The 12395-nt window shown below is 58.5% G+C and overlaps 1 protein-coding gene across 4 annotated transcripts in view; it reads left to right on the forward strand.

Annotated features, from left to right (window-relative positions):
- The first annotated feature begins 343 nt into the window (after window positions 1-343).
- ATP13A2 (ATPase cation transporting 13A2) overlaps window positions 344-12395 on the forward strand; it is a 28799-nt gene continuing 16747 nt past the window's right edge. Inside the window, exons 1-11 of one of the 4 annotated variants that reach the window (XM_084821641.1) lie at window positions 344-1044; window positions 5525-5598; window positions 6442-6609; window positions 7399-7457; window positions 8074-8176; window positions 8798-8877; window positions 9498-9575; window positions 10055-10124; window positions 10699-10833; window positions 11261-11327; window positions 11837-11968. In XM_084821641.1, the coding sequence (XP_084677767.1) occupies window positions 759-1044; window positions 5525-5598; window positions 6442-6609; window positions 7399-7457; window positions 8074-8176; window positions 8798-8877; window positions 9498-9575; window positions 10055-10124; window positions 10699-10833; window positions 11261-11327; window positions 11837-11968 (1252 nt within the window). In that variant the 5' untranslated portion in view covers window positions 344-758. Of the gene's footprint in view, window positions 1651-5524; window positions 5599-6441; window positions 6610-7398; window positions 7458-8073; window positions 8177-8797; window positions 8878-9497; window positions 9576-10054; window positions 10125-10698; window positions 10834-11260; window positions 11328-11836; window positions 11969-12395 lie in introns of all 4 variants that reach the window. The other 3 variants (XM_084821642.1, XM_084821643.1, XM_084821644.1) reach the window with 3 other exon arrangements.

Consider the following 12395-nt stretch of genomic DNA (forward strand, 5'->3'; position numbering starts at 1 on the left):
GGAGCTTCTGAGGAGCCCCGGGGGGGTGGGAAGAGGCAGCCCTCCAAGCTGCCTCAGCGGGGGCGGGCTCTGTCCAAGTCTACACCAGCCTTCCCAAGCCTGGCGCCTTCCAGATGTGTTGGACTTCAACTCCCAGCATTCCTGACCACTGGACAAGCTGGCTGGGGCTGATGGGAGCTGTAGTCCAACACAACTGGAGGGCGCCAGGTGCTGGCCCAGGGCCTGTCACTTTAGGCCCGAGGTTTCTGCGGCTGCTGGAGTCATCCCTTCGTTTCGAGGCCGCCCTGGCCAATCGCCGAAGCGCTCCGGCCCCTTCAAGCAGCGCACGCTCCACCCGCACCCCGAGGACCAGCAGCAGGAGGCCTTCGCGGGCTCCAGCCCCAGAGCAGAAACCAGCCGCGGGGAAGAGCCGAGGGCCCTGCGGAAGGCCGTGCGGGAGCGCAGGGCGGCCTTGGGCCGCTCCTCTCCTGCCCACACCGGCTGCCTCCGAGGCGAGCCTGGCGGCGCAGCTCCGACCCCCCTTAAAGCCCCGCGAGGCGCCAAGCCGGCTGGCGCTGACGGGCAGAGCGGGCCGGCGGCCCGGGACACCCCCGCTTGGGGCTGGGAAGGCGCTGGGAACCGGAGCTCCGCGGCGAAGCGGGGGCGGGGCGGCGTCTCGACCCTTCCTCTCGGCGCGGCCGGCAGCGGCCGCCTCTGCCCAGCTCGGGGCCTCTCCGGGCGCTTCAGCCGGGGGAGCCTCCTCGTGAGGCGCCCGGCCGATGCTGCGGCGGCGGGCGGGCCTGGCGTCGCGAGCGGCTCTCCTCCGCCGAGGCGGCCTCGGCGCAGCTGGGCCAGGAGGGGAACTACGCCTCCCAGCAGCCCCCGCGCCGGGCCTCGGCGCCGCCCCTGCCCCTCCGGCCGGCCTGGGATCCGCGGCAGCGGCGGCTTCTGCTGCCAGTCTCGAGGCAAGCCGCCGCCGCCGCCGCCGCCCGCAGGGAGGGCGCGGCAAGAGCAGACGAGGCGCGTCGGGCCGCCCGCCGGGGCCAGCGCCGGCCATGAGCGCAGGTGAGGCGGGGCGCTCCGGGCACCGGCCGGCTTCGAGCGCGGGCCGCGCCGGGTGGGCCGCTGGCAAGGGGGGGCCCGGCAGCGTGGCAGAGCGGGCGGCGGCGCCTCCTTGCCCTGCCGGTCAGAGCAGCAGCAGCAGCCCGGGGGCGGCGGGTCGTCCTCCCCCTTCCGCGGCGGCTGCTGCCGCGCCTCTTCCTTGCGCGGCTCGTCCCGGGCGCGGCGGGCAGGCCGGTCCGAGCGCCCAGGGCGCCCCGCGAAGCCAGCAGCAGCCGAGGAGGGCCCCCGGCTCGTTGTCTCCCGGGCGGCGCTGCTGCCCGCCGAGAAGGTGCTGGAGGCGGTTCTGCCAGCGCCGGCGGCCCCCTCACCCGAGGGCGGGACGCGTCCCCGGGGGGCGAAGGCGGCCTTGCCGCCCCTCTGCCGCGAATTCGCCCGGAGCTGCGAGCCCCGGCGAGGCGTCCTGCGCGCCGCCCTTGCCCCGCTTCGCGCCGCCTTCGCTCGCGCCGCGGGCACTGTCGGGGGCGGGGCGGGGCGGGGCGGGGGCCGCGCCGAGCGGGGCCGCGCGCGCCGAGGCCCCCCGAGGCGCGCGGAAGCGCGTCTTGTGATCTGGTGAGGGCGGGGCGGCTCCTCGTCGCCTCGCGCGCGCCGCAGAAATGGCGGGCAGGAGCGGGAGAGCGGAGCCGGCCCGCTAGAAAGCGGGGAGGGGTCGCGTCGGGGCAGCGGCCTGTTGAAACTCCGGGCGGGGGGGATGTTCCGAGAAATCCGAGCGCTGCCGCAAGATTACGCTGCGTCATAGAATCACAGGGTGGGAAGGGGCCTCCGAGACCATCGAGTCCAACCCCCTGCTCAGTGCAGGAAGCCTGATTCCCAGGCGGCCTCCCAACCAAGGACTAACCAGGGCACCGGGGAAACCTCAGCGGGCCTCTCTCCTCCGGATCATGAGACTTCAGCAAGCATTGACTGCTCGTAGTCAGGCCATGAGCACTAGGGACTTGCATTTTAAAAAGGGGCCCTTTAGGCGGAAGTTGAATTGTGTGCGAGCATCACGCCCGGTGGGCTCTCGGTGCTTCCGTGGATTCACAGCCGCCGTGTGGCCCTGGCCCCCTTGGGTGCCTGCAGCCCTCGAGGCCTTCTGCGGCCAAGGCATCTTTTAAAGACAGTCACAGCTGGTCCGCTTCCCTCTGGGGAAAAGTCACTGCCGGCCTCCCAGGGACCCCCCAGGACTGTGCTTCAGAATCTGCCCTCAGTGATGAACCACTAGCAAAATCTCTGGCCTAGCTAGCTGACCGGCCCTGTTTTGCTGTGTAATCCTGGCCACGCCACATCCACCCAAGGGCACGGTTGGAGGGCAGTACCATTTCCCGGTTGACAATAGCTTTCCTATTGTACCAGTAATGTATGATGCTCTGTACTGAGAAAAAGAGTGCGGAAAGGACATTTTTCTTACAGATTCCCAATGTAAATTAAATTTTATTTATTTATTTATTAAATTTCTTAATCGCCCATCTGGCTGGTCACCCAGCCACACAAATTTTCCATATTTGAGGCTTTAAAATGATGACGCTCTGAGGGCTGAAGAAACTCGGAAGCAGCCGTACATCCACCAGTTGTTTGTATGTTGTCTATTGAATTGCACAAAATATTTCTCTGAACCCAGTGCTGGATAGTCCCAAACATCTGGCACTGGGATACCTTGAGAGGTCTGCACTCCCAGGGGTCTGTCAGCTGTGACAGCTATATGGAGCCTCCAAGTTCAGGTGCTGCCGTCGACCTCTGACCACCAGGTGCTGGGCCAGAAGAGAGATTTATTTATTTATTTATTACATTTATATCCCGCCTTTTTTCCTCCTTAAGGAACCCAAGGCAGCGTACATAATCCTCTGCCTCCATTCTTTCCTCGCAACAACCCTGTGAGGTGGGTTGGGCTGAGAGTCTGACTGGCCCAGAGTCACCCAGTGAGCTTCCATGGCCGAGTGGGAACTAGAACCCGGATCTCCCGACTCTCAGTCCAACACTCAAGCCACTACACCACACTGGCTTCGGTGGCCTTCGCCTCTATCCTTCTCTGGCTGGCCAGTGGACAAAGACAGGCCAGGCAGCAACATCTTGCTGAGCATTTCCTGTGGCAAGCTGTTTCCTCCAGCTCATCTGGTCTCTTCCCGGTGCTGAGCAGTGTGCTGTTTCCTGGTCTGCTTCGGTGCTGTCCTGAGCCCCTGGGAGAGGCAGGAGGACACGGGGCATCTTCCAGTGGCAGCTCCCCTCTGGTGGCACCACCCGCTGGCCTGCGCCTGCCCTGCTTCTCCCAGAAGGTCCTGTCCAGCACAGCCAAGTCCAGCTCTTCAGGGTGTCAGGGCCCCACACTGCACTAGGAGGAAAGCTTGGTAGGCCCAGGGAGCACCAGTGTGACACCCGCTCCCCACCCGGTGCAGCTGCACCCCTGCGGGCAGCCAGGGAAAAAGCACGGAGCAACTGGCCTTTGGGCAGCTGAGAGTAGTAGAGCTCAGGGAACAGAGCATATGCCATGCGGGTGTCACACCGACGCTGGACGCTGGGTTTCTAAAAGTGATCTCAAAGCCTCTTGTGGAACGGGCCTCAGTCTCCCACTCGGTAAAATGGGGGCAGTGCTGGCTTGCCTCGTCAGGAGGCCTTGCAGGAGGGAAAGGCTTCTCAGTCTCCTTTCCTAGCTAAGGACAAGATGCGTTGGCTTGTTGAGAAGTGATGAGGCACCGAATGTGGCGCTGTTTCCCAGGCAAGTGGCATGGAGAAATTTGGGATGTACAGAGTTAATTGACAGGTTGCCAGGGGGAGACTGGGGAACCAGGGAAGTTGGATTTTCTCCTTCCAAACATCCTCATTTGGCATCGTTATTGTTCAGAAAACTTCTCCCAACTTTACATCAGTGAATGTGATTGGTAACTGAAAAAAGTTTAAATGTGTCAGCACGTGGGGGAGATGTTTTTAAATAGATTTGCACCGAACTGCACTCAGCGGGTATTCCTGGCTCCTCGGGAAGCTCTTTGGCTTTCCAAAGATGCGATCTGCTCCCAGGCGTGAAAAAGAATGGCTAAGGAATGAAGCAGGACTTCCGATGAGAGAGCATACTCCTGCACAATGTTTAATGGCATTAATTTGCTGGGGAAGTTTTCAGGAGTTGGAAGTGCCTCATGTGGGGGGAGGCAGCCCCCCCAGCTGCCCCCCCCCCGCTCATCCCTCTTGCCCTGCCAGCCCACTCCTCTGGCCTTAAAGGGCACAGATGACTCAGTGCCAGAAGAGTGAGGGTCTGCGCTGCTCCTGCCCCCCGCCCGTGCTCCGGAGGCTGCTGCCGCCCCCCGTCTTTGAGAAGAGGGAGTTTCAGCTCCTCTGAGTGCTGCATGACAAGCTGCCTCTGCCAGAGGCCACAGCCACATCAGAGGGGCCTCCTTGCCGTCGCTGGATGGAGCATCCCAGCCTGCCTCGCTGTGCGTGACCTTTGGCTGCAGCAGGGGAGCCAGGGCCTTCTGCCTGCCCAGACCGGCTCGGCTGCCTGGAGCCCTGGCACAGCCCAAGCTGCTGTGGCCAGCTGGAGGTGTGGGGAGGGGCCGGGCCTGGCAAGGCACTGTGCTACCTGCCCTCGTAGTGGCGCGGGTGGCTCGGCAAGCCTGGGAGCAAAGACTGAGGCGGAGGTGATGGCCCTCAGCAGGAAGCTGCCGTCAGCCCAAGAGTGGGGAAAACCCTGTTCAGCATTGTCGTGGTGGGGGAGACGTGGCTCCCCTCCTCGTGCCCCCCAGCCATCTGGTGCTTCCTGTGCCTGTGTTTGGGAAAGAGGCGTGGCTGGCTGTGGGCGGGTGGCTCAGGTGTCGCCTCAGACGCTGCACAGCCACGTCTTCCGTCGGGACAGGTGGCAAGGCAAATTTGCCCAGAGAAGCCGAACCCTGGAAGCAGAGCCCTCACACCAGAACAAGTGAAAACAGCCAGGAATGGCGAGGTGGGGGGCGCGAGAGGGCCTGGGAAGTCAGTGTGCTTCGCTGGAGAAGATTCCGAAGAACTAGGACCCTCCCAGGCTTGTCCCCACACCCCTGTGCCTTCATGCACGGAGAGAGGGCGTGGCAGAGCCAACCCAGGTGGGAGGAGGCCCAGCCTCCCCCAACTCTTCTCTCTCCTCCCCCACCCCCGCAAGAGGAGGTGGGGGTGGGAGCCCAACCCCCCCTCCCCAGAGTAACACAGCTTCGAGCCTGTGACAGCGGACAGACTGTTCCGTGCAGTGCCACAGTGTGGATTCAGAGCCACTCAACTCCAAGCTCAGGTTTATCAACTGCACCTCTCCCAAGATGCGAGTTCCTTTGCTAAGGAAGGAGCAGGAGGCGCTTTGGATGGGGCTTGTCCACCTGCTGTTCAGCCTGAAGCCAGAGCTGTGCAAAGCCCCTCGACATCTTTGCTCCTGACCTAAATGAGAAACCAGTTCCTGAGTCAAAGGGGTGAGGCCTTGTTCTGTTTCTGTTCTCAGGTAGCACCAGCCTCTTAGGAGGCCGGCACCCTGGCTACAAGACCCTCCAGCAGAGCCCCCTGGAGTCCTGCATGGTAAGTAAAGGGTTTGTGGGATGGGGTGCATCTGGGGGCGGGGGCTGAGGGCAAGGCTTACTTGCCTCTGCTGCTCTGGGGCTTTTGAAGGTAACTATAGGAGAGTGCTTTGGGAGTGGGTGGCGCCCAACAAGAGGCCTCTTCAAAGGAGCCTTGCAGGATCCTCACGTGGGACCCTAATGGGACTCCCTTCCTCCTGAGGGACGTGTGATTGGCACCTTCCAGGGCAGCATTTAAGGAGGCTCTGGAAACCCACCTGTTCCGAATGGCTTTTAAGTGATGTGGTCTGTTGGTCATGCTGCTGTTTTATTGATGTTTTATCAGTGTGGCTTTGGGGAAAAAATCAACACTGTATGAATTGCACTTTTATGTATTTTTGGGTGGGCTTGTATTTTTAAAATGTATTACAGTATTGTATTACTATTTTTATACTTGTATTCTGTTTGCTCCCTTGGGTACACTTGGTCCAGAAAGGCGGCTTATACATATTTAAGTAAATAAAAATGTTACAAGATACTAGAATGCTGATTGGCAACAGAGTTTCCTAAAGGGCTATGCTGAAGGGGGAGCAGTTTCCATCCCTCGAGAGGGCCACATTTGGCCCAGGTTGCCAAACCCTCTGCCAGGTCCAAGCGCTCCAGATGAGCCATTGCCATCTTTTCACGCTAAGTAAGATACGTTTTAATTGGGGGAGAGGAGAACTGGTCCCTCCCCATCTCGGGAGATCCTGAAGGCCACCGGGGAGGGAACACCAGGCCTCTGTGCACCGTGGAGGAATCTGTGCATTTTGGGGGCAACGGTGCTTAGCCAGCACCGACCCATGCCATTTTGTTCCTTGCCCAGGAAGTCAGCGGCTATCAAAGGAAGACATGGAAGGTAGTCCTCTGCCACTTTTTCTCTGTGCTGACCATGGGGCTGCCCCTGATCATCTTCCACTGGAAGCCACGCCTCGAAGTCCAGGCCAAATGCAGCCGCTGCCCGCTCCGCCAGGCCGACTGGGTGGTCCTCCGCGTAAGTGGAACGGGGGAGCAGGAGGAGAATTGGAACTCGGGCCCTGGGCCAGGTGCTCTGTGAACTTTTGGCATCTGTATCCAAAAGGTCAGCTTTTCAGCAAGGGCCAAGAGTCCCAGTGGCACCATGGGAGATGGACCCATTAACTGTATGGCAAGAGCCCACCCCGCCAGCTCTTCCTGTTTCAAGGCCCCTTCCTGAGGGCTGCATTGTAAGGACGGAGCGTGGCACCTTTCAGATGGATAGCTCAGCCAGGCCTGCCCGGATGGCCTAGGAGGGGCTCCCGGCCGGACCCTTGTGTGGTTATTTATTTCATCTGGGGACTTGTACCCCACTGCTCAATGAAATGCCCAGGGCAGCTCAGAAAATTTGGAAACGCACTAACACAGATATAAAACAAGCACATTAAGAATATACTAAATGCAAAGCAGCAAAATCCCCAGATCCATTTGTTTTCTTCTGTCTGCCTGGAAACAGAAGAAGGGCCGGGGGTGGGACGTCTCTCAGGCTGCCTTGGCAGGCCCCCGACCATGACGCCCAGGCACCCACTTTGGAATGCCCCCATCTGTGATGCCCAGGGACCCGTGTTCAGCTTGGTGGGGCACAAGTTGATACCCTCCAGCGTTTCATGTATGCCTGGGAGATTTAGGGTTGTGGGTCTCAATTCCCTTCCTTCGAGGAAAGAACCAGCTGGGGGAGGGGGATGAACCCCCCCCCCCCTTTGTTTGGCTGCGTGAGCCAAGCGCTTGTTCCGCTGCTGAAGCCCCTGTCCCTCATGCTCTTCTCCAGGACCAGTTTGACCAGTACTTCACAGCCCAGGTCCAAACGGAGCAGCTGGAGGAAGGCAGGTGAGTGAAGCTTTGGGGTCCTCTTCCTGGCCCCGGTCTGCAAAGGATGTTGTTGAGTCCGGAGGGGGCTGTGGGAGGACGGACCACCCCAAGCAGGCAGCTGCCTCCCATAGCCGGTATCCAAGCTCTTTGCCTTTTGCCCTGCAAATACAGACCGTAAGCGAAGGGCGCCTCTTCACCGTGGACTTAGGCAGCTTTGAAATGGGCTGAACGATCATGGCTCCTGCCCTGCCCGTCCCCACAGAGGAGCCTTGGAACTGTAGTTTTGTTCTGGTGATTCCTTTAGAGCCCCTCTGGCCCCTCTGCAGCTGGGAGCCACGAGATGTCTGAGCCCAGTTTGTCCTGGCAGACACCGGTCTTTCCTGCCACCTGCACTACTGCCTGTTCAGACCTACCCAGAGACCGCCCTTTCCCTCCACCCTAAGCTTCTAGGTGGGCCAGTGGGACGGGGAAGTCAGTCTGCCCATGCTCCAAGGCACTCTCTCCTTTACATCTTTTGGGACGTATTCAGACCCCAGTGCATTGGGGGGGCTGCAGCTTTAAAACAGAATGAGAGTCAGGATCATGGCCATTTGTGTGCTCTTTCTTTTGCCCCTTCCTCCCTCTTCCCATGAAGTCTCGAGCCCGGAAGAGACGATGGGAGAACCAGCATTGCTGTCGGAGTGCTGGAGGATGAGGGCGAAAGCCAGGACACGATTGGACTCCACCGGAAGGAGCAGGTGGGTCCCCCTCATCCCAAGAGCTGCAGAACCAGCTGCTCTGCTTGCCCCACAGGTGTCCTTGGAAGCCCTGCTTGGCAACTGCTGCCCTGGCCCCCTGGGCACTGCCAGCTCCAAGCCACCCCACGGCCACCGCTCTCTCCCTGAGGACCAAAGTGGGCTTCCCAGCGACTGGGTTCCGGTTTAAATAAAATATTTTTGTTGCCTCAGCCAAGGGGGTTGGGTATGTGGGACTTACGCCCTTCTGTCCTTTGAACCCTGCAAGGTAGGCCAGACAGGCCCAAAGCCACCCACTGGCATGGCTCAGCTCTCCAGGTCTCTGCCCTGGCACTTCCTCCGGTGGGCCCCTGCTTCCCCCCTCCCCCATTGCACTTTGGATTTGGCCCCTCCACCTAGGTTCCCTTTCAGGGAGGGGCGATCGTTTGTCTGTCGAGGGCTACAATCCCTCCTGGGTGGTCCGCCAGGGGGCGCACGTTGGTGTTGAGCCAACGGTGGCCAGGACCAGGCTGAATGTGGGTGGGTCACGTCCTGAAATGAGGCTCCCCCGCTCCCCTACCCATTTGTATCTCGTCTCCTCATGAGCTGTGGCATCTTCCTGACTCACCTGTTTCCTCTCTCTAGGTAAACTTCATCCGCTACTACCTCTTTGAAGGTTTGCGTTATGTGTGGATTGAGAAATTGCAGGCGTACTGCCAGGCCAGGTAGGTCTCCGCCTGGATGAGGGGAGCCGCTTCCAGGGCTTTGCACAGCAGCGTCTGTGGCTTGTACACATCTGCGCAAATGTTTCTTTGGACTTCTTTGTGTGCAAAAGAGCTGCTGTGGTATCACAGAACTTTTTCGAACAGTTTGCTTACTGCATATTTAATGTTCCGTGACTATTCAGAAAGGTTGTCCCAGAGAGGAAGGCCAGGATCTCTTCTCGATCATCCCAGAGTGCAGGACACAGAATAATGGGCTCAAGTGACAGGAAGCCAGATTCCGGCTGAACATCAGGAAAAACTTCCTGACTGTCAGAGCAATATGACAATGGAACCAATTCTCTAGGGAGGTGGGGGGCTCTCCCACACTGGAGGCGTTCAAGGTGAAGCTGGACAGCCATCTGTCAGGGATGCTCTGACTTGGGTTCCAGCATTGAGCAGGGGGTTGGACTTCATGGCCTTGTAGGCCCCTTCCAGCCCTACTATTCTATGATTCCCCCTTGGCTGTTGGAATGTTCACAAACTTTCTGTGACATCAGAGCAGCTCAGCCAATGGTGGGATGGGGTTAAAACACACACCACTTTTTAACCTGTTACAACACAGCCTGTCTCTTTTTTTGCAGCAAGTTAGATGAAAGCTGGACATGTTCACATATCCACCTCTGCCACAGAGGGTTGAGCATCCAAGAACAGGCCACCCGGTAAGGAGGGGTTACTGATGAAGACAATGAAGCCTTCATGAGCCAAAGAAAGCACCCTGTGCACTTTCCTTCTTTAGCAAATGTCTCTTGTTTTTTGCACCACGGGAACCTGGGTTTTGCTATGATTTTGCAAAACTAAGGATATTTAAGAGTGGCACATTCCATCGACAGGTTTAGAGGATAAAATATCTGTCTTTTTAGCTCAGCCAGTTAAAATGAAAGGGCTGCCTTGAGAGGTGGTGCTTTGTTTTTGTTTTGCATTTTCTATATTCTGATTGTTAAAAGCTGTGTTTAGTGTCTCTTTGATTTTTAAGCATTGTCGTTGTTTGCTTGGAGCCCCCCTCCCCCATAGGGCTGGCTAGAAACGGGAATAAAGGTGGCCTTTGGCCCAATAATTGACCTTTGGGTAATACTGTAACTGCTGCCTTCCTAAAATTGGTCTGGGTGGTTGTCTCCCCCCACCTCCCCGCCTTCAACAGGAGGAAGATCTATGGCCCAAACCTGATCGATGTCCCCGTGCATTCGTATCTCCGGCTGCTGAAAGATGAGGTGTGCCGTCATAAGAATGATTCTCACTCTGCTGCTGAGGGAGCCTCTTTCCTCCCCGAGGCGAGGGGCCCTTTCTGGCCCAGGAAGGGAGAGGATGGGGTGGGCTCCCTCTCTCCCTCTCCTCCCCTAGCAGGGCAGTCACCATGGGAGAAGCTTTGGTTCCGGGCAGCTGGGGCCCTGCTGAGCCCCCAGGAGGGTTGAGGGGGAAACAGACTCTGCAGTCGCTTTGGAGAGCGCCCTCTGGCTCTGCGTGGACACATCAGGGAAGCACCCAGAGCATCTCCAGCTGCCAGGCCGTCGGTCCATCCAAGCCAGGATCATGTGTCTGCCCTGAGCGGCACAGGCTTTCGAGCGGACAGTGAGGCAGGGTCTGTCCCCACACATCCTTCTAGCCAGAGGTTGAACCGGGTCCCTCTGTGTGCCAGACGGGTGTTCTGCTGCGGAGCGATGGTGATGGTCCCTGCAGAGGGGCAGGCCCTCCCCACAGCCGGGGGGGTGGCAACGGTTCCAGTTGCTCTGATGAAGTTCTGACCTTGCATGGTTGCTCTCTCATCCCCCCTTTCTCCCCCTGCAGGTCTTGAACCCGTTCTACGTCTTCCAGGTATTTAGTATCACCTTATGGATGTGCGAAGAGTACTACTATTATGCTGCCTGCATCCTGATCATCTCCACCGTCTCAATATGGATCTCTCTCTACGAGACGAGGAAGGTGGGGGCTGGCCTTTGCCTGGGTGGGGGGCTTGGGGAGCAATTTGCATGAATTGAAGAGGACCCTGGGAAATGAGCTCAGAGCCCAGTCAGCAAGTGTCTGCCCTCCCCCCATCCCGCCCACTCTAGCTGTAATTTGGGAGACGCCCTTCCTGGCAGATTTGAAGACCCCCAAGGAAAGTTCCATGGCTGGGGAGAGTCACAGTCCTTTGGCAACAAGCCCCCCCCCCACCCCGGCCCGGTCCTGCCTGTTTTGTCTATCCATGCTGCTGCCTTGCATTGTTCAGCAGGAGCAGAAGCAGGGAGTGTTGGGGAGAGGTGCCCACGAGGCCCCTCCAGAGGCCGGCATGGCTGAGCTGCAAAGTGCCCCGCCCCCCCGCTCGCCTGGGCCCTCCTAAGGATTTCACAGATGCCTTTGGTGCCCACAGCAAAGCACAGCCCTCCAGAAGATGGTGAAGATGTCGGTCAGCGTGAGAATCCGCAGAGCCCCCAGAGGTAAGGGAGCACCACGGGCAATTGCACTGCCATCCTCTGGCGCAGCCGCTGAGCGGCTCTCTGGGAAGCAGAATTCTCATATTCTAAGATCCACACTCTGGCTGTCTGCTAATAAGGTCATTTTCTTGGCTTATGGTGCTATTTTCAGTTTTACCATTTATTCAGCGGCTTCTGTTTCCATCGGGTTACGTGACTGTCACTGTTCATTGAACTTCTGCTGATATTTTGTCTTGTTGCTGAGCTGTTCTGCTTTCCTCCTCCTTGTTTGGCAGTTTGTTAACCTGCTTCTCAGTCGTTTATCCAGTGCCATGCAACATTGCCCTCGCACCTTTATGAAGCTCTGGGGTGCCAGTTGCGATGTCTTCAGGGATCACGCGCTGGGCAATTTCTGGCCTTCTTATAAATCCCTTCCATTGTTGTGGTAACGTTCGGCTTCTACAGAGTTCTGCTGAGGTTCTTCCCATGCAGGGAGGGTCTGACCTGTTTTCTTTTGTGCGGGGGGATTATAGACGAAGTGACGGTGAGCTCCGTGGACCTCGTGCCTGGGGACTGCATCCTGGTACCTGTGGATGGGATGCTGGTTCCTTGTGACGCCGTCCTGCTCACGGGCGAATGCATGGTCAATGAAAGCATGCTGACCGGTGAGTCTCAGAGAGAAGAGTGGCGGGGGAATGGGGAGCCTTCTCCTTGTGAACTGCCCTTTGGGTAGGCCATGCCTCGGTTAGGCCAGATAGGAGCCCGTCTGCACAGAGGGAGCCCAGCTACAGTTATCCATGGTCTGCTCACCTTTGGGTTGCAATAGATGTGGGCCCACCTTTGAAAATGGACCAGCAACTTCAGCTGGTCCAAAGGGCAGGGATATGGTTAGTGGGGACTGGCGGATACATTCATGCTGCACCAGTCCTTGGATCTGCCTTGGCTTTCAGGCCCAATTCAAAGAACCAGCATCCATCTTTAGAGCCTAAACGACTTGGGGCCTGGGGCCCTCGAAGGATTGTCCCCTCCCATATACACCTGCCAGGACCGTAAGATCATCCTCAGAGGCTGCCATCTGGGTGCCCCTGCCAA

The sequence above is a fragment of the Heloderma suspectum genome, chromosome 15 (genome assembly GCF_057233095.1).
Source record: "Heloderma suspectum isolate Gila_16-S chromosome 15, 16-S_ref, whole genome shotgun sequence".
Lineage (NCBI taxonomy): Eukaryota > Metazoa > Chordata > Lepidosauria > Squamata > Helodermatidae > Heloderma > Heloderma suspectum.